The sequence below is a fragment of the Bubalus kerabau genome, chromosome 8, assembly GCF_029407905.1.
Source record: "Bubalus kerabau isolate K-KA32 ecotype Philippines breed swamp buffalo chromosome 8, PCC_UOA_SB_1v2, whole genome shotgun sequence".
In the NCBI taxonomy this organism is placed as follows: domain Eukaryota; kingdom Metazoa; phylum Chordata; class Mammalia; order Artiodactyla; family Bovidae; genus Bubalus; species Bubalus kerabau.
Window position 1 is genome coordinate 69,900,274 of NC_073631.1, and position 21,210 is coordinate 69,921,483.

The following is a 21,210-nucleotide window of genomic DNA, read 5'->3' on the forward strand; positions in this document are numbered from 1 at the left end:
TGGAGGCTTGTATGCTTTTCTTCATTTCCCTCTTCTTGCTGTCCACTGGTCTGTATGCTGGCAAACCAGGAAGCCGAGGGTAGATTCCCTGCCTGCTGGCAGGGCTGCTGCCCAAGGAGAAAGGTCAAGGCATTGTCATGGGACAAGAGAATGGCTGGAATGAGGCCAAGTGGGAACACAGACATTATTTTTAGTTCCCACAGGATGAGGTCTGGAGCAGTAATTGTTATTAGAACTGAAAATACTCATGACTAATCATTAGAGAAATGCAAATCAAAAGTATAGTGAGGTATCATCTCACACCAGTCAGATGGCTATGATCAAAAAATCTAGAAACAAAAAATGCTGGAGAGGGTGTGGAGAAAAGGGAATCCTCCTACACTATTGATGGAATTGTAAATTGGTACAACCATTGTGGAGAACAGTATGGAGGTTCCTTAAAAAACAAATATAGAACTACCATATGACCCAGGAGTCCCACTCTTGGGCATATAGCTGAAGAAAACTCTAATTTGAAAAGATAAATGCACACCAGTGTTCACTGTAGCACTATTTACAACCGCCAAGACATGGAAGCAACCTAAATACCCATAACAGAGGATAAAGGAGATGTGGTACATATACACAATGGAATATGTGTATATGTTGCCATTCCCTTCTCCAGGAGATCTTCCCAACCCAGGGACTGAACCTGGGTCTTCCGCATTGCAGGCAGATTCTTTACTGTCTGAGCCACCAGGGATCCTAATGGAATATTATTCATCTGTAAAAGGGAATGAAATAACGCCGCTTGAAGAAACAAGGATGGACCTAGAGACTGTCATACTGAGTAAGTCAGAGAAAGACAAATACCATATGATATCACTTATATATGGAATCTTAAAAGCACAAATGAACTTATTTACAAAACAGGGTCACAGATGTAGAAAACAAAATTTACAGTTACCTGGGGGAAATGGGGGTAGGGAGGGATAAACTGGGAGATTGGGCTTGACATACACATAGTACTATATATAAAATAGACAAATAATAAGGACCTACTGTATAGCAGAGGGAAATCTATTCAGCACTCTGTAATGGCCTATATGGGAAAAGAATCTATGAAAGAGTGGATATCAGCTTATGTATAACTGATTCACTTTGCCATACAGCAGAAAGTAACAAAACAGAAATCAACTATACTCCAATAAAATTATTTTAAAAACACCCAGGTAAGAACTGCAAAGCCTTTAAACATGAAGTTCAAATTCCAAAGTTGGCTTAACACCTTCCTAAGTAGAATAAAATTATGATCTCTCAGATTCTTGCTTTAAGGAATTAAGGTTTTAGGATGTTCACAATAGATCTAAAAGGGAGTACATTCTTCAAAGAAGAGCAAAATAGGATTGACATATGTTTAAGTTTTTTACTGAGAGCTATCTCTTTGTGTTTATTCTCTTAAAGCTAATTAAGCCTAGCTGTGCGTGTGTGCATGCCAAGTTGCTTCAGTCGTGTCCCACTCTTTGCAACCCCATGGACTATAGCTGTCCAGGCTCCTCTGTCCATGAGATTCTCCAGGCAAGAATACTGGAGTAGGTTGCCATCTTAACTTTGCACTGTGAAGGTAATGAAGCTGAATTGACCTTCCTAAGACTAGCCATCTAGCATTATTTTAGAAAGGTCAACTCAGCTTGCGTTACCTTCACATTGCAAAGTTAAGAGGGAGGTAAGAAAGAGGATTTTCTTCATTTTCAAACTACTCATAGTTGTCCATCAAGTCAGCCACCACACCTGACCAGACAAGATAGATAGCAACCCCTCCATAGTAAAAATACTAAATAATTGGCATTTAAGACTCAACTGGGATGTGTCAGCATTTTTTAACTTTGCCTTTCAAAGTATCACAATTGGACACTGAAAGAAATAACTTATAGCTAATTAAAAGGAAGACTGACATTCAAGCCTATTTTTTATCCAAAATTTACTTGTATTCTTCAATAAATTAATCAAAATGAGACTGTAAGATAACTGTTACATTTCTGATCACCTTGAATATGAACAAGAGTATTTATATGTTTTAAAGGTAGAAAAATTAAAACCTCAATGCATTAAGCATTTCTATAGTTTTATCAACTTGTTTCCTTTCATTTACTGAACCGATCTGTAAATTGGTCAGTATAGATGTTTTTTGGTTTATTTTATCTAAAAATGGGCTGCTACTGTATATCCCCCCAAAACACAGAGGAAGGCACACGTAAGTACCCTGATCCTGTCAACATCTCAAAGACCAATATATTGACCTCACAAGTACAGTGAAGGAAAGAGATCTGTGGTTTAGGTAAAAGAGTCTGGAACCAGAGACTCCAGTGTACTGTAAACAGCCATCTCTGTCTCACATGCCCTCACACAAATAACCCAGTGTGTAGCCCCTGTGGCAGGCAGCCTCTGAGAAGGCCCCCAAGTGAGCTCTGTCTTCTGGAATCCATACCCTTCTGTAACTCCTTCCCCGAGAGCAGGGGTCCCTGACCTCCAGGATCTAATAATGCTTGATGATCTGAGGTGGAGCTGATGTAATAATAATAGAAATAAGTGAAAGTTGCCCAGTAATGTCCGACTGTTTGCGACCCCATGGACTATACAGTCCCTGGAATTCTCCAGGCCAGAATACTGAAGTGGGTAGCCTTTCCCTTCTCCAGGGGAATCTTCCCAACCCAGGGATCGAACCCAAGTCTCTGGCATTGTAGGTGGATTTTTTACCAGCTGAGCCACAAGGGAAGTCCAAGAATACTGGAGTGGGTGGCCTATATCCCTTCTCCAATGGATCTTCCTGACCCAGGAATCAAACCAGGCTCACCTGCATTGCAGGCAGATTCTTTAACAATTGAGCTATCAGAGAAGACCAATAGAAATAAAGTACACAATAAATGTAATCTGCTTGACTCATTCCCAAACCATCCCCCAAACCCTGGTCCATGGAAATACTGTCTTCAGCGAAACTGGTCCCTCGTGCCAAACAGGCTGGTGACTGCTGCCCTAGAGCATAGGCTAGACCTAGTGACTTGCTTCCAACACATAGAGTAATAGCAAGAGCAGTGGGGTATGGCTTCTGAGATTAGGTTACAGAAAGGCTGTCTTCCGTCGTGGGTGCCTTGCTTGCTTGCTGTAAGAGAAGCCAGCTGCCATGTGGGGAGCTGCCTATGGGAAGATCCATATGACAGGAAACAGGGCTCCTGTTCTGAGAACAGTCGGCAAATGACACCTGCAGGCTAGTCGCCTCTGAGGAACTGAATCCTGCCAAAGACCATGTGAGTGAGCTTGGAAGTGGACGCTTTCCTACTCGAGCCTTGCAGCCTGGCTGTCAGTTTGGTTGCAGCCTCATTATTAACCTTGAACCAAAGGCACCCAGCAAAAGCCACCTGGATTCCTGTCCACAGAGACTATGCAATAATAAACACTTACAGTTTCAAGCAATCTGTCAGTCAGTGGGAGGAAATGACAACCCATTCCAGTATTCTTGCCTGGAGAATCCTATGGACAGAGGAGCCTGGTGGGCTGTCCATGGGGTTGCAGAGATTTGGACATGACTGAGCACACACACACGACAGATAATTAATACATCAGATGAAACAAGAAATCAGGGTGGAAATCTGCTTGCCCAGAAAGAAGGCAGCTCAGGAGTCTGGGTTTAGGGTGAGCAAAAGGAGGAGGGACAGAACACAGAGTTCAAGGCTTTGTGGGAGGAGGGTGCAGACTCAGGGGCAGCCTAGACACATGGTTAAAACAGATTAGGGGCAAACTGGGTTTCCATCCTGGCTTTACCTCGCCTCTCTGCATCAGTTGTGTCATGTCCCTAAGCTTCAGAAGTATTACCTGTAACGTGAAGCTCCTAACAGTACCAGCCTCAGAGACAGGACACATCTAAAGTGCGGGAAGCAGCTTCTGCTATCTCCTAGACACAGAGTGAGTGTCTAGGGTTATCAATGGGCTGACCTCTAATTCACTTAAAAGGAGGATCTGTCCACTCAGTGGGTTGGGGAGGTTGTGCACTTTTCCTAATGCATCAACTGTGCAGGGCAGATAGAGTGTGCGGAGGCGGCGCCAAGGAGGTGTCAGCTTACTTCTTGAGGTGGATCATCAGGTATCGGAGGGTCTCATAGTGGGCAGGAGGAAGCAGCATCAGCACTTCATGGACTGCTTCCAGCCTCTCATCCGCATTGGAGATTTCTGTGAAGATCACACATAATGAATATCAGTGCAGTGCTGAAACATTAAAGTTTTCAGAGAAACTATAAGAAGTTTGGTTTGTTCAGGCTACAGGTGAAGGGGATGTCTAATAATATTTCACTTAAAGTGATCCATTTATTCATGTCTTGTCTTATTCCAGAAAGGGTTTGAGGCTGGGAGCCACATGCGTATTGAATGTCCACTGGCTGCATGGCAGGAGGCTGCCCTCCAGGAATCTGCAGCCTTGTAGATACTTACTGGTGGCACATGCACAGACTGTTCTTTGCCCATCTTCTGAACACTGGATTTGCTAGAAACTATGACCAGCTTTAATTTAGACTGGACCACACTTGGGAGCTTTCTCTTGAAATTGTCTACCAAATCTTTTCTTGGCAGGCATAACTGAATCCACTTTATAATGCAAGGGCACTGGCAGGTGAGCCAGCCAATTCAGGGTGCACTGTTGGCACTTTTTGTCACAATGTTGGCATGGTGAACCCCAGGGTGCTGTCCAGGTTAGGAAGTAGATAGTAGGCACGTTAACAATGGGAGGAAGCATGCATGCTTCTGTTTTCAGGACTCTGATAGGTATTGGCAGCCATTCAAAGAAAGCTCTCCTGGTCATTCCTCCTGGGGCAGAGGGTACCTGCTGTCAGAAGCTTCCCCAGTAGACCACTGGGATCCAGGAAAGAATGCTCTGACCAGGGAGTATAGCCACAGCTCATCTGGAAATTACACCCTGAGCGATTCCAGTCTGCCCATGTTTCTCCCCATTAGGTATCTTGTTACTATATTTAGCAACATATACCTTTAAAGATTATAGTTTTTAATAAAAACTTCCTCAAAGTGTGCTTGACTTCTGTGTCATGCATTCTAGCACCTGAATCTCCCCTTCCTCACTACAGTCCTGGAGAAAGTGTAATGCAACTCCCCCCACCCCCAACACACACACACAGACACGCACAGGTCCTCTCATCTGACAGCATTGACCCAAGGGCCAGACCCTGAAGGAGCAGCTCTGGGCCGATGGAAGACTAATGCTAGTGCTCCATTTCTGGACCCATGAGCCCAGCTCCCTAAGCTTAGTTTACCTCCTCTGTAAAATGGGATTACAATATTTGCCTCATCAGCTAGATGAAAAGGTTAAAAAAGGAGATATCGGTGAGAGTTCCTAGGATAGTATTTGATACAGGATCTTCTTGGCCTGTTACTAATTTTGAACAGCATCAATGTGCCCTAACTTGGGGTATGACTTTAATCAATTAGCAAGGGGATTCTGCTTAATAGATGAAAGTAGTTCATCTATACAGCCCTCACTGAAGAATATCTGATTGCTTACTAGAAAAGCATTTCACTTTCAACATATAACAGAGTAAGTCTGTGTTGGTTTCCAGCATAGAAGAAACAGTGGGGAGAGGCAGAACTGCCTGGTCCCCAGCATCAGCCAAGTAGAATTGGCTTAGCACTGGTTCCACTCAGCTAGTGTACTATGTCTGGGTTTCTACTAACTGTACTGTTGTGCCCTCACTTGGCAAAGCAAGTCCTCATGCCATAATTTAATCAGGTTCTGATTTTCTTGAAGTCAAAAGCATCACATTTAAAAATTTGGTGCCATTAAACAATTAGTACTCAATACTTACTCGCTGCTTCTATAAATTTGGAATACGTATCATAGGTGATGACAGGAATGGGTAAGTCTCTGAAATACAGTTTAAGGGCTCCAGTGATGATGTTTATGTCTGGATAGATGTTGGCAGATATATCTGCCTTTTCACCATCTGAAAAACAATCAGTGATCCAGTTCCTAATTAGGATTTTATTTCACCAAGTTAAACCGTGCCCAGAAAGAAAAAAAAGATGCGACAATGAATGCTCCCTTACAAGTCTCAGCTGACTCTCTTGGCATCTAATAACATGGAGATGCAGGAAGTAACAAAGAGAAGTTTGGTAAGAGGGATTTTGGGTCTGAGGGTAAGTAGAGCCAAAAATGTAGTGAAATAGACTTAAAATAGTTCTTTGGGTGCCAGCCCCTGGTAATTTGCTAAATAGAAGTCTAGCACAGTAATTTATATTCTAGACACAAAGCTTATAATAGGATAACAATCTAATTTGAAGTTATAAAATCAAGAATCTCATATAGTATTCTTTGGATTTGGATTTGAAGATCACATACATAAAATAAGTTGAATATATTCAGATTTTAGTGTTTCTTTCAGGCTTACCAAAGTTTCTTTTCACTTGATTATTCCTTCCTTAATCCCTAAGACTTTAATGTGGGAAACTTAAACCTTCCCTCATGTGTAGGTAATGTTATATTTCTTACTATTTTTTGCAATCTTTCTGAAGACATATTTTGACTGTTTTTACCATTAGTAGATATCAGTCCAATTTAACTGTCACAATCTATAAAATTTTTTCAATCATATAGGGACTATTAGCATTATCTTTTTTATAGAGAATTGAAAGAAAGAACAAATGTCTCAGCGAATTTGGTTCTGAGGATTAAAAAGCTCTTAATGTACAGAAAACAGTAAGAGTGTAGCAGATAGGCCATCTGATCGCATTATTTATGTATTTAACAAACAATTACTGAGAACCTACCATGGGCCAGGCACTGTTAAGCCCTAGGGAATTAAAGAAGAAAAGACATAAATTTGTCCCTCAGTATCCATGGGAGATTGGTTCTAGGACTCCCTACTGCATGGGTACCAAAATCCGTGGATGCTCAAGTTCCTTATATAAAATGGCTTACTATGTGCATATAACCTATGTATATTCTCCTGTATACTTTAAATCATCTCTGCTGCTGCTGCTGCTAAGTCGCTTCAGTCGTGTCCGACTCTGTGTGACCCCATAGACGGCAGCCCACCAGGCTCCCCCGTCCCTGGGTCTCTCCAGGCAAGAACTCTGGAGTGGGTTGCCATTTCCTTCTCCAATGCAGGAAAGTGAAAAGTGAAAGTGAAGACGCTCAGTCGTGTCCGACTCTTAGCAACCCTATGGACGGCAGCCCGCCAGGCTCCTCTGTCCATGGGATTTTCCAGGCAAGAGTACTGGAGTGGGGTGCCATTGACTTCTCCAATTATGTATAATACCTAATACAATGTAAATGCTATGTAAATAATATTAATGCAATGTTAATGCTACATAAATAGTTGCCAGCTTGTGGCAAATTCAAGTGTTGCTTTTTGGAACTTTCTGGAATTAAAAAACATATTTTTGATCCACAATTGGTTGAGTCTACCAACATGGAACCTGCAGATACAGAAGGCCAATGGTACTTTTGTTCAAATAACTCTGGTTAGATTGGAAGTTGGGCATGAAGCTCAACAACTGCAAGGAAATGGGAAGACAGCTCTGCTGGAGAAATGTGGAAACATGGACGGGGACAGAGGAAAAGGAAATGGAATTCTTAGGTCAGTGTGGGGTGGTCAGGGAACAGTCATGAAAAGGGAAGACTTAAGCTGACATTGATAAAACAATTAGGTGTTTGCCAAGCAGAATTGTGAAAACATTCTAGATGGAGAGAGCAAGGTGACCCCAGGTGCTTGTTCATGAAGAGAGGTGGGGAATACTTCAGTATTGCTAGGGTACAAAGTCTATAGAGAGGAGGCTGTGGCTATGAGCATGCAGATAGATCATCAAAGACCTCATCTACTATTCTACAGAGCAGAGGACCTATCTAGTGGGCCAGAGGTTCCATCTCTGATTGGCTGTATCAGAATTATTTGGATCATTCAAAGGAAATACAGATTCTTAGGCTCACTCAGCTTCCTGAATGAGTTCCCAGGGTGGGCCCTGCTGATCTGTATTTTTAATGAGTTCCCTAGTTAGCTCATGATATGTGGCCTAAGCGAGAATATGGCCTGGAGGACAGTATGGCACAGTCATCAAGAAGAAAAGGAGTCACCTCCTAAACTTCCCCTAGTTTAGTGCCAGGGGTACCCCCATCACTATGCTCTCCTCTTTGGATCTCTGGGAGAAGGAGAAGAATAAATGGGATCTGAGGTAGAGGATGCAGAAGGTACCATGTGCCATGGTGCCATGTGACAGATCTTAAATGTTGGGCAACAAAGTCAAGAAGCTTAATGGGACCAAAGGCTGTCTGATTATTCAAGTAGTATTTTAAACTCACTTCTCCATGTGGTGAACTGTCCATGACTTTTTAAAAAACACTTCCCCCAGAGAATCAGAGAACTATGAGAGAACTATGGATTACAAAACATTATTTCCTGGCTTCCTAAAGAACAGCTCTTAGTAGCTCTAAAACCCCATTTCCATTATGAATAAAACTGGTTCCAAAAGAGAAGATGCTAAGGATAAGTCATTTAGCACTCAATAACGTGCAAGTCTGGGGCTTCCTTGGTGGCTCAGATGGTAAAGAATCTGCCTGCAATGCAGGAGACCCAGGTTATGTCCCTGGGTTGGGAAGATCTCCTGGAGAAGGGAACAGCTACCCATTCCAGTATTCTTGCCTAGGAAATCCCATGGACAGAGGAGCCTGGTGGGCTACAGTCCATGGGGTCTGTCCATGAACAGTCAGACACAGTTGAGCAACTAACACACATACATGCAAAGGGCAAGCCTACCTCTGTCAAATGCCATTTTGACATCTTCGATGTGTTCTGTGAACCCGGAGACTCTATAAAGGCCTTCTGACTTTAATCCTGTAAAAACAAGGAGATATATTTTAACTGTAGCTTCCTAAAGCACCTAAAAATGAATATAATTTCCTTTCTACACTGCATGCTATCAGGAAATGAGCAAATGTAGTCAGTGCTCTTATTAGGGGCTTGCCTGGTGACTCAGTGGTAAAGAATCTGCCTGCCAATGCAGGGGACATAGGTTTGATCCCTGGGTCAGGAAGATCCCATGAAGAGGGAAATGGCAACCTACTCCAGTGTTCTTGCCTGGGAAATTCCATGGACGGAGGAGCCTGGCAGGCAACAGTCCATGGGGTTACAAAGAATCAGATACAACTGAGTGACTGGGAAACAAATGCACACAAGCACGCTCTTATATATTACACATTATCACATCAGAACTTGAAATGTCCATCTCAGTTTCTGTGCATCGGTCTTCATTGCTTGTGTGGCAGTGGAGACCTCGGGATCTGGTCTTCCTCCTGCCTGGCTCTGCAGAGTGAACCCAAGGTTAAGATTCTCATCAGTCATGATGTCCTGCTTCCTTTGTTCATCTGACAGTGGATGAGACTTCACTTCAGCAAACTATTTTCTCCCCAGCATCATCTCAATCCATATGCCATAGTGTATGTAGCATGGTGCTCGGTACACAAGAGTGCATATGTATGGTACATCTTATCCTGATTTTACAAGAACTATCCAAATTTTATAGCCTATGTGTTTATCATAATAATGACAGTATGTTAAATGTTTAACTACATATGATTGATTTAAATGGTATACCTTCAAATAAATGATTATACAAATAGATGCAGGAAAGTAAAATTCTAATGAATGAGTCTGGAAACTTGATCACTGCATATTTAGGGTAAGAAAAAGATGTGGGTGCAGTTCCTGGACCTTATTGATTTGTTAGGATATTTCAAAGTATCAGAAAGGACAGAGGATAAGATTTCAGACCTTGTATATCAAAAACCAGCTGCTATCAAACTATAGCTACAGTCATAATAAGCAAATAAAAAGTTTCTACTGCTGCTGCAGTACAGTCTGTCAAGCAATGTAACTAAAGTACATTTCTGTTTATCATGTATACTATCCGCCATATATAAAAGTTGGCACTGGATCTGCTAAAGCTCCAATACTTTGGCCACCTGATGCAAAGAGCTGACTCTTTGGAAAAAGACCCCAATGCTGGGAAAGATTGAATGCAAAAGCAGAAGAGGGTGGCAGAGGATGAAATGTTTAGATAGCATCACTGACTCAATGGACAGGAAATTGAGCAAACTCTGGGAGATAGTAGGGACAGAGGAGCCTGGCCTGTTGAAGTCCATGGGGTCTTAGGAACTGAACAAAAGCAACATTAGGTCTGCATCAGAGACAGCATATGCATGGCACAGAGACTGCCCCTCCTCTCTCCTCTGGCCATCAGAGACACTCTTCATTGACCTCAGCTCTCTCTCCTACTGAGCCCCACTCAGATTCAGAATTTGTCTCAGGACAGTTGTCTAGGGTGCCACTAGTGATCAACTGAACTGGCCCATAGATGAGACTTGGTTCTAGTTGGTGGTGCATTAAGCATGCCTTGGTCCAGTTGTAACCCACCCTGCAACAGAGGTGAGTACACAGTGGCACTTGGGAGCACAGTGCAGTGGGCAGTAACCCTGCCTTTTGATAGAAGAAGCTACAGGGAAGGTCTTACTGAGGAACTGCCTTTAAGGAAGTCATGGGACTTCCCTGGCGGTCCAGTGGTTAAGACTCCGCCTTCCAATGCAGGGGGTGTGGGTTCCATCTCTGGTCAGGGAGCTGAGATCCCACATGTCTCGTGGCCAAAAAACCAGAACATAAAACAGAAGCAATATTGTAACAAAGTCAATAAAGATGATAGAAATGGTCCACAGTAACAATAAATAAATAAATAAATAAATGGAGGAAGTCATGAGGGATGGGCTGGACTTTGCCAGAGTTAGCAGAGGCTGCCACCTCCCTTCCAATATTAATTCTCCTTTCCTCTTATGTGAAGAAACCTTTGGTTTTTTAGAACAACACCCATTGAAGAGGCCATAAAATCCTGGCCAATGTGAAGAGAGCAGAGGTGATGTGTACAGTGCTGCCTGTGGACTTGAAGGGCATGCCCTTTTGCTCTTGGCCAGAGTGAGATGAGATGGTGATAACCATCTGGGACCATAGAGAGGAGGGCAGCACTCAGAGATGATGGGGTAACGAGCTGGGGGCCTGAATTCCTGCCTCTGGGCAGCTGCCCCACCAGCCCTGGACTGCTGCTGGAGAGAGAGAGGTTTTCATGTTGTTGATGTCACTATTAGTTGGGGTCTCTGTGATAGCATGAAAGCATCTGGGTTAAGTACATTGGTCAGACACACAGATTTGGAGGTGGAGTTAAAGGATCGGGTCATATCAGGTAAAAAAGAAATAACACACTTGAGTCTTATATGTTGGGCCCTGTACTGGGCTGGTTATCTGGATCAACACCTTATGAGGTACAAGTGATTCTGTTCACTTTGAAGATGAAAGAAAAGAAAGTGAAAGTGTTAGTCACTCAGTTGTGTCTGACTCCTTGAAACATCATGGACAGTAGTCTGCCAGGCTCCTCTGACTGTGGAATTCTCCAGGCAAGAATACAGGAGTGAGTTGCCATTCCCTTCTCCAAGGAAGCTTCCCAACCCAGGGATCAAACCTAGGTCTCCCGCATTGCAGACAGACTCTTTACCATCTGAGCCATCATGGAAGCATGAATCAATCACCTTATGAGCTACAACTGATCTGTTCACTTTGAAGATGAGGAGACAGATATTCAAATGGAGTAAGTAACTTGCCCAAGGTCATACTGTAGCTGATATGAGAAATGGTTGGGAATCTAACTTCAAGTTCATGATCTTTTCACTCTGCCACATTATGCAGAAACAAATGGCCATAAAGGCATCTGGAGAACAATAAGAAATTGACTATGGATTGAAGATGGGATAAGATGCTCCAGTGGTGAAACTGGAAATGGAAGCGTCACATGAATTTCTTCCAGCCCATTCTCTGGTTTCTGCTCACATGCATGGGACCCTAATGCCTGTAGCTCCAGTCCCTTTGCTGTGACTCCTAGCACAGATTCCTAACTTGTGCTATTCTAGCTCTTATACTAGACATGCTTAGTGCTGTGCTTTCTGTGGACACATTAGCTACATCAGATGTGGTAGTCACTTGCCTCCAGCTGTTGGCAGTCTCTGATGAGGATCACCATGGGATGATCCCAGCTTCTTCAGAGAAGTGCAGGTCCTGGTGGTAAGCTCTGGAGAGGCTGATTATCTGACCCTCTGGGGTAGCAGAACCCTCAAAACAGCAGTACCCAGGGCTGCTCTTCCAAGCCACTCATCCAGAGTCAGGGCATCTCCTCAACTTGTACCCACCTCAGCCCTGCATCAAGAGCTCACCAGATCCCAAAGCCCCTACTCAACTCTAACAGACCCAGCAGACAAAAGGCAGGAGGCGTTTCTTACAATCTGAGATGAAATGAGCGAGTCTTAAGGGAACAGATTAGCTATAGTTTTCATCCTGCATGGAAGAGGGAATCATTTCCTATCCCTAAAAGGTTTGGGAAAACAAGTTATAATATCATCTTTTGTTTTGGAAAGAATGGGATAGTTGGCAAATGCATAAATACCTGTAGCATATAGTAAGCCAATTTGGACACAACAAGGGTACCAGCTATAGTAGGGTACATCCATGGCAACCCTTGTAAAAGCCTCTCCAATTACCCAAATTACATCCAACAATCCAAATTCTCTCCACTACACTATAACCACCATATCACTGAACATTTTGATAGTGAAAAGTGGCCAAACAAAGCTCAAATAAAGGAAAGATGGCTCAAGCATAATATAAAGAATCTTTTCTTTGAAATGTTCCCATCTTCCTTGTATTGTCAGTTTTTGGTGGACAAATCTTTCAATCTTTAGCTTTCCTCTTTGAAATAAACAGAATCAATACTAGGAATAAATTTCTATGTGGTAGAAAATACATGTGTTGACCAATAACTTTTTAACTTTTTTTAAAAGAAGCATTTTAAAAGACTTGATTTAGACCTCACCTCTGCCATAAACCCTTTGTGAACTCTCCTCAGATAAGATTAAAATGTCCTTCTTTGTGACTCCATGGTATTTTGAATACACGTACTCAAAGCATTTACTTAGCACACATGCACGTATGCATGTATAGATTTATTTATTTGCACCCCTGATTCTGTATACTATCCTATGAATTTCTTAAAGGCATGAACTATAACTTTTATGTCCCCAGTGTGTAGTACATAATGAATGCTTGGCAAGCATGTATTAAATGCATGCATGCATGGTTTTTATGTGAAACAGAAATTGATGTCATTGGTTGGATTTAGTTTGTGTGTGTGTGTATGTGTGTGTGTTTGTGCACGCAGACGATTTCCCTGAGATCAATAGTGGAGAGTCAATTTAACAATTATAAGAATAAAGGCTCCTTGACAACACTAAAAAGAAAGTCACTATAATAAGGAGTTTTTTTCCAAACCTCTTGCTTCAATTTCCCGAATGCAGATGTCTACCACCATGGGTCTCTGTGTGTTGTGAGCCTTCACAAGTGTCGTGAGGTCACAGCAGTACACCTTCTTGATCCTCTTAAGATCAGGCTGGCAGTCATTGGGAACGTGCTTGGAACACTGCTTGTGTACGTTCAATCCACAGTCTGTGAAAAGAGAAGCCACTTTAGTCTTGCCTGGCTGTTTTGTAAAAGTAAAAGGAAAACACCCCCAGGGCTTGTTGTATCTCTCTGGAACATCCATGCCACTTAGAGGTGGTGCTGTCCACAGATGAGTATGAAATCTATCTGTACTCATGAAACTTAAATAATTCCATTTTTCTCAATAAGCCTTCTCTTATTGAGAAGAAAAGAGACATCTCACAGAGACAGTTTTGGTAATTAGGTTGTTTGCATGTTTTTTTCCCTTCTGGGACTGGAAACTTTGGGTCTGTTTGAGGGCTTTTGGGTTTAGATTCCAAGAGCAAATCATCTCCCACAAAGGGCACCGAGGACTTCTGCTAGGGTGTCTCCCTTGACTTTGTGACACTCCTTTAGCGGAAGACATGATTACACTGTCTGTAGGAATCTCTCATCTTTGGTCTGAGACCCCCATGACCATTGGCATACTCTTCTGCCTTCTTGGAGAATGGCCCATACTTTCCACTCCTGTCTTCTTTGCTGGGCAGTTTGAGTAGGCCATTGTCCTTTCTACTTGCCTTATTTTGACACCTGTGAGTGGAAATACTGTCTAACTGGACACTGGTGGGAGGACTCAAGAGTTTGCAATTTAGAACAATGCCACGTAATGTGATGATGAGAGCAATTATTTATAAATCTCATATCAAGATCCAAAGCGGAAAAGGTGCTTTTAAGTTCAATGCACATATTAAAAGCCTTATTAGCAGTTGGTATCCACTGATGGAATTTCTCTAACAATAACAAGGCACAGTCTACATTCTGGAAAATAAAAATTTAATGCTGAAGATGTTCAAAGTTGACTTGGTGTCTATTCAAAATACCTTCTAATGTTGTTTTCATAGGTGTAAAGCATAATAATAAAATCATTTTTATATTTTATAGACATATTATAAACACATGATAATATTATAATGTCGCTGTTTTTAAAAAAGCACTTAATCACACCAAGGATTCGAGAGGATATAAACTTTTGCGAAATCATCAATAAATGATTTTTGTCATTATATGCTTTTCATGTCATGTTTTACTGGGTGAGTTCTCTCTGTCTATCCCTTTTTAAAAACAAAACCACTTCTAATTATCTTAGCTTTATCAACATGAGAAATTTAACAAAGCTCAAGTAAATGTCAACAACATTTGATCTACTGAATATAAATATTGGTGAACTGAACTAAATAGAATTGGCTGGTTTTCTTGTTTGCATAATGATAGCATCTATTCCTAGGGTTATCATGAAGATCAAATAAGTTAATATATGTAAAGTCTAAAGTGTGGGGAGTGCTACGTGAGAGTCAAATAGAAGAAACAGCAAATATGGTGATAGAAAATACAAGGACGCCTGCCTAGCCACTTTTAAGTGATTTCATTAGTCATTTTTACTAACTGTGAATTCTTACAAATTTCATTTAAAACATTTTTTTTTTTGCCAATTAAACAACTGTATTTCATTTTAAAAAATTATGGTAAAATATACATAAAGGTCACCATTTTAACCATTTAAGTATACAGTTCAGTGGCATTAAGTACCTTTCCCCTATGTACAAACATCACTATCTCCAAACCTTTTTTATCTTTCAAAACAGAAACTCTGCACCCATGAAACAATAACTCCTGGGGCCTTCTTCCTTGTGAGCCTGTCAACCATATTCTTCCTTCTGCATCCATCAATCTGACTACTTTAGATACCTCATATAAGTGGAATCATACAGTATTTGTCCTTTTGTGACTGCCTCATTTCACTCAGTACAATGTCCTGAAGGTTCATCCATATCATAGTTCATGAGACAATTTCCTGAAGAACATTGCATTTAAGGCTGAATACTATTCCACTGTACATATGTACCACATTTTGTCTATCTGCTCATCCACTGATGGGTACTTGGGTTGTTTCAACCTTTTGGCTATCATAAACAATGTTGTTATCAATATGGGTGTACAAATATTTGTTCAACCCTTTCACTTCTTTTGGGTATATACCCAGAAGTGGAACTGCTGGATTATATGATAATTCTAGTTTTAATTTCTTTACAAACTTCATTTTAAGGTCTGAAATGACAGTGTTTTTATGTAGAATTAAATACTTATATTTTATTAAAATAAAGATGTTTTATAACAAATGTAGAAATACTCAATTTTTGCAAACCAATACAATTCTATACGCTATAAAGTCTAGTTAATTTTTAAAACATTTGAAATATGTAAAATATTGAGAGGCAATGATGGATCTACCAAACATTTAATGGTCAGTTTTCAGTTTTCCTGCTGCTCGGAGGAAGTATGAGGTTAAGCCGTGGTCATTGGAGAATAGTAACATAGCCTTAGAATATGTTTTATTAAAAAAAAAAATCCAAACCCTCTTATCCCAGAGAAAGTTGCTGTTCACAGCTAATCTGAATTCCAGAGTTTTGTTCTCATAATATTGACTTTGGACCAATTTCCTGCTGAAATTGGATAATACAAGCAATTAGGGATATTTTTGGTGGGTATAATCTAAAAAGGTTGAATTAATGAACACTGAGTAAAGCAGATAATTTGAACACTTTGCTCAGTGGTTGAGCTGTAAGATACTCTGTAACTCTTGATGACTAAGCTTTTCATGGTAATCCGGGTCTCTTGAACACTTCTGGAGAGTCTGTCTCCAAACTTGTGTTTCCTGCTTGCCTCGTAGACCTGGGGTGGGGAGGGGTAGAGTAGCTGACTTATATGAGTGCTCCTGGACCCATCCAGGTACCACCACCAGTGACTGCTGCATCTATATAGAAGCCGAAATAGCCCTTTTCAGGCAGAGGAAGGATTTAAAGTCCCATGATCTTGAGAACCAAAATGGGCAGCATGGGGAAATACATCATCTTTTTTAATTTTAATTTTTAAAATTTTTATTGAAGTATAGCTGATTTATAATGTGTTAGTTTCAGGTATATAGCAAAGTGATTCAGATATTTTTTCCAGAATAAATAAATAAATAAATATATATATATATATATATATATCTTTTCCAGATTCTTTTCCCATAGAGGTTATTACAGAATACTGAGTGGAGTTCCCTGTGCTATACAGTAGGTCCTTGTTGCTTATTTTATATATAGAAATGTGTAATGTTACTCCCAAATTCCTACTTTATCCCTCTGCTCCCGCCTCTCCCCTCTGGTAACCATAAGTTTGTTTTCTATGTCTGTGAGTCTGTTTCTGTTTTGTAAGTAAGTTCAAGTGTGGGAAATAGATTATATTAATGTAATGTCATTCAGTTCAGTTCAGTCGCTCAGTCGTGTCCAACTCTTTGCGACCCCATGAATCGCAGCACGCTAGGCCTCCATGTCCATTACCAACTCCCAGAGTTCACCCAAACTCATGTCCATCGAGTTGGTGACACCATCCAGCCATTTCATCCTCTGTCGTCCCCTTCTCCTCCTGCCCCCAATCCCTCCCAGCATCAGAGTCTTTTCCAATGAGTCAACTCTTCGCATGAGGTGGCCAAAGTATTGGAGTTTCAGCTTTAGCATCATCTCTTCCAAAGAAATCCCAGGGCTGATCTCCTTTAGAATGGACTGGTTGGATCTCCTTACAGTCCAAGAGACTCTCAAGACTCTTCTCCAACACCACAGTTCAAAACCATCAATTCTTCGGCGCTCAGCTTTCTTCACAGTTCAACTCTCACATCCATACATGACCACTGGAAAAATCATAGCCTTGAGTAGACGGACCTTTGTTGGCAAAGTAACGTCTCTGCTTTTGAATATGCTATCTAGGTTGGTCATAACTTACCTTCCAAGCAGTAAGCGTCTTTTAATTTCATGGCTGCAATCACCATCTGCAGTGATTTTGGAGCCCACTTATTTTATTTTAAATGCTTCACACAAATTGTTTCTTTAAAATCATACTCGAGCAAGAAACAAATCAGTTAAGCTATCAGTGGAAACCCAAGCAATATATCACAGGAGGCTGTTCTTGCTCCTAGCCAGAAGTGTTTGCCAGAAAAAGCCTGGCATGATGAATTAGGAAGCCCAGTTACACATTAATTTGGCAATTTTTTTCTGTGTTGTTAGGTATATCTTAATAAGATGTGTTGTGCACACTTAGCAATGGGTGTATGCATCCAGTTCTAAGTGGAAAAACACCTAGGGTTTCAAAGTACTTTGAAAATATGTGACATGCAATCAACGTGTGTATTTTCACTGCTAATTTGATGGCAGAAAAATACTGGACCTGGGCTCTGGAGTCAAATCAAAGTTCTACCACTTACTGTGTGGCCAAGGGCAATGAACAGTTATCAATAAAGCTCAGTTTCTTCATCTATTTAATGGGGAGAATAATTGCATCTCCCCCAAAGTTTGGGGCTAAAGTCCATGGGGTTTGTTGCAAAGAGCTGGACACGACTGAACAACTGATCACACAAGGTTTGTTGGTAAGACTAAATGATATGATGAATAGAAAGTGTTAGCTCAGTGCTTGGTATGGAGTAATTGTTCACTTATATTATTATTTTTATGCCCCGCTTTTTGTAGTAAAGCAGGGATGGGAAAGGACTGTGACTTTTCTACCTATGCAACTCCATTGGAATCAAGTTTCTTTTTCTTTTAAGGACAACTACCTATTTTGGGTGGCAGGTAGATGCCTAAGAAAATAGACTTGCTTGGATTTTTTTTTCTTTTCTTGCATAAATGTGAGATATTCCTTATCATTCTAGCAAACACCTAGAACAGTTTCTCCATTAAGCACAGAGATGACTTGAGTCTTCCAGAAAGCTAGACTTTTGAGCTAATCTGAGCCTATTTCCAAGCTCTGAAAAGATGTCCTCCATGAAACCACGATGACACTTTCTGTAAATGGAAAAGGAGAAAGGAAGTTCCATGCCTACCTGAGCACCGGACCCCTTGGGCAATGAGCCCCCACATGAAGTTGGCACAATATTCACACCAGTGCGGGCCTCGGAACGTGTGGACCTGTAAGCCAAAACGAAGAAGTGTCAGAAAATGCAGTCACTTGGAGGCAGGTGGCCTTGGACATGAATGACACCAAGAAACAAATGCCTGTGTGGGAGTAAGCATCCCTCGCTGGGCTTTTTCTTTCCAGTGATGTTGAGTTGCAACAGACCTGGAGAAAACAGATGCACTTTGATTTCTGAAAATTCTCCACTGAGCCTCATGCCCTAAGCTAGAGCCAAAAAGGAATGTGGAGAAATGGTAAAATTACAGGGCCATGCCATCAGCAAAGGAACGAGACACTCACTACCCCTAAAAAAGAACTACATGGATAAACGGAAGATAGCCTGAGCCAGTCGCTATAACCTGCATTTAGTTCAGCAAATTCTGGAAGGCAGGACGCAGTTACAGTGGCCTTTTGACCAAAGTTGTCCTATCCAGTGAAGTAGGAAATGGCAACCTACTCCAGTATTCTTGCCTGGAAAATTCCACGGACAGAGGAGCCTGGCAGGCTACCGTCCAGTCCAGAGGGTTGCAAAGAGTCAGAAGCGATTTAGCACGCATGCATGCATAGGATAATTACAAGGTTCAAAGGCTTTAATTCACTTCCAGAAGATGGTCGGATGGCATCACTGACTCAATGGACATGAGTTTGAGCAAACTCCAGGAGTTAGTGAAGGACAGGGAAGCCTAGTGTGCTGCAGTTCATGAGGTCACAGAGTCAGACACAACATAGTAATTGAACAACAACAACAAGAAAAGTTTTTTAAAAAAAAGGTAGAGGAGACTTCCCTGGTGGTTCAGTGGTTATGACTCTGTGTTTGCAATGCAAGAGGCATAGGTTCGATTCCTGGTCAGGGAACTAAGATATCGCATGCCACATGGTGTAGTTAGAGCAAAACAAAACAAAGGAGGGAGTTGACTTTGAAAATGAAGGCCACCCCATGTAGCTTCTGAGTGTGTAAGTTGAAAGTTCCTGCCGATTGGCCAGAGTGTCAGTCTCACTGGTTGATGCCCAACTCAGTTGTTAAATATTTTGAAAAAATCATGATGTAAAGATGGTCTTATTTCTAATTATTTATGTACAACCTCCTGTGACAGGACTATATATTAAGTCATGATTTAAAACAAAAACAGAACAAAACAAAAATATATGTTCTCTGGCACCAGTAAGCATCAAGAAACAGAGTCAGGGGATGCCTTGAAAGCAAATGCAGCTGTGGCTGAGCCAGAAACCATCACAGGCAGTCTATCTGGGGGCGCATATATCAACGTGAAGAGGTTTGGAATTTTTTACAAAATTAAAATATCATGAGACTGTATGGTTTCTATAAGGATTTTCAAAGTTTTAAACCTGTATTAACAAATAAAAGACATGCAGACAATATTATTATTATTTTTTTTAGAGACTGGGAGGCCTGAACAGGCCTATATAGTCAAGATAACAACTACAGTCACAATTTGCAAAGATGCTCATCAGAGCTCTACTTCAGAAAAAAAGAGCATCACTTGCAGATCTCCATTTATTTACATATGCTAGTAATTGGTTGTATATATAGCGACAAAACAGATTTGGTTCCCTCCTAATGGCACTTACAGATTTGTCAGGGCAGAGAAAGTGATCAATTAGCCAATCAAAAAGAGAAACTTCTGACCATGGTTTTATGCAATAAAACTATGTTATAATAGTTTTTTGGTATTGCAGTTTATCACATGCAAACTCTCCCCCATTATACTATTTCTGCTTTGAAACATGATAGGGGAAAAGAAAAACCTCTCAGAATTGTTTTGACTAAAATGGAGAATAGTGCTGCAAGGAAATGACACCAAGATATGACAAAGCACCCCTTGTTGGAAAGCAGAGACTCTATCTGAGGGAGCGCTTGCATTCTCTCGGAGCCAAAACACACGATTCATCGAGAGGCCCACTCACATGAAACGTGGTTCTAAAAGAATTCCTCAGGAAAGTGTCCTACTGAAAGCGGAACAGTTTACAAATTAAGCAATCAAAGGCTTCTTAATATTTTAGTAGAGATGCTCTAAAGCACCAGTCCTTTTTGGCACCAGGGACCAGTTTCGTGGAAGACAATGTTTCCACAGACTCACAGGGGATGGTTCCACAGACTCACAGGGGATGGTTCCAGGATGACTTAAGTGTGTTACACTTATTGTGCACTTTATTTCTATTATTATTATGTCAGCTTCACCTCAGATCATCAGGCATTAGATCCTGGAGGTGAGGGACTCCTGCTGGTTAATTAAGGCAACAAAGATGATTGCTCATATACTGTTGAAATTGCAAGGTTGATAAAATAATATGTAAAATAATATATCTCAAAAAGAAAGAAAAGAAAAAAAAAGGCGTGGAAAAGATTATAAAAGAAAAAATGAGGCTGCTACTAGAGAGATTTAGGAAAGGCCTCCGTGTTATCCAAGACAGTCAGGAAGTCCTCTTTTCAAAGGGTGACCTCAAATTGCTTGAAGGAAGAGAAGCCAGTCTGCTGGGGGCTTTGAAGGGAGCATTTCTGGCAGAAGGAATCTATGGAGGCCCTACAGGAGCAAAAAAGCTTAGTGTTACTGAAGAGTTAGAAAGTCAGGGTGGCCAGAACACCAGAGTGCGGGGGAGAGGGTCTGGGATGAGGCTGAGAGTAGGAACCTCGAAGGCTTGATTAACGAGTGTGGGTTTGGTTGTG

General features: G+C 41.3%; 1 protein-coding gene across 1 annotated transcript in view; it reads right to left on the minus strand.

Annotated features, from left to right (window-relative positions):
- Positions 1 to 21,210, minus strand: part of CHN2 (chimerin 2) — a 338,827-nt gene that overhangs the window by 4,281 nt on the left and 313,336 nt on the right. The window contains exons 8-12 of the mRNA XM_055590490.1: positions 18,454 to 18,538; positions 13,392 to 13,565; positions 8,790 to 8,867; positions 5,844 to 5,981; positions 4,098 to 4,203 (exon numbers count right to left, since the gene is read on the minus strand). Coding sequence (XP_055446465.1) covers positions 4,098 to 4,203; positions 5,844 to 5,981; positions 8,790 to 8,867; positions 13,392 to 13,565; positions 18,454 to 18,538 — 581 coding nt within the window. The remainder of the gene's footprint in view (positions 1 to 4,097; positions 4,204 to 5,843; positions 5,982 to 8,789; positions 8,868 to 13,391; positions 13,566 to 18,453; positions 18,539 to 21,210) is intronic.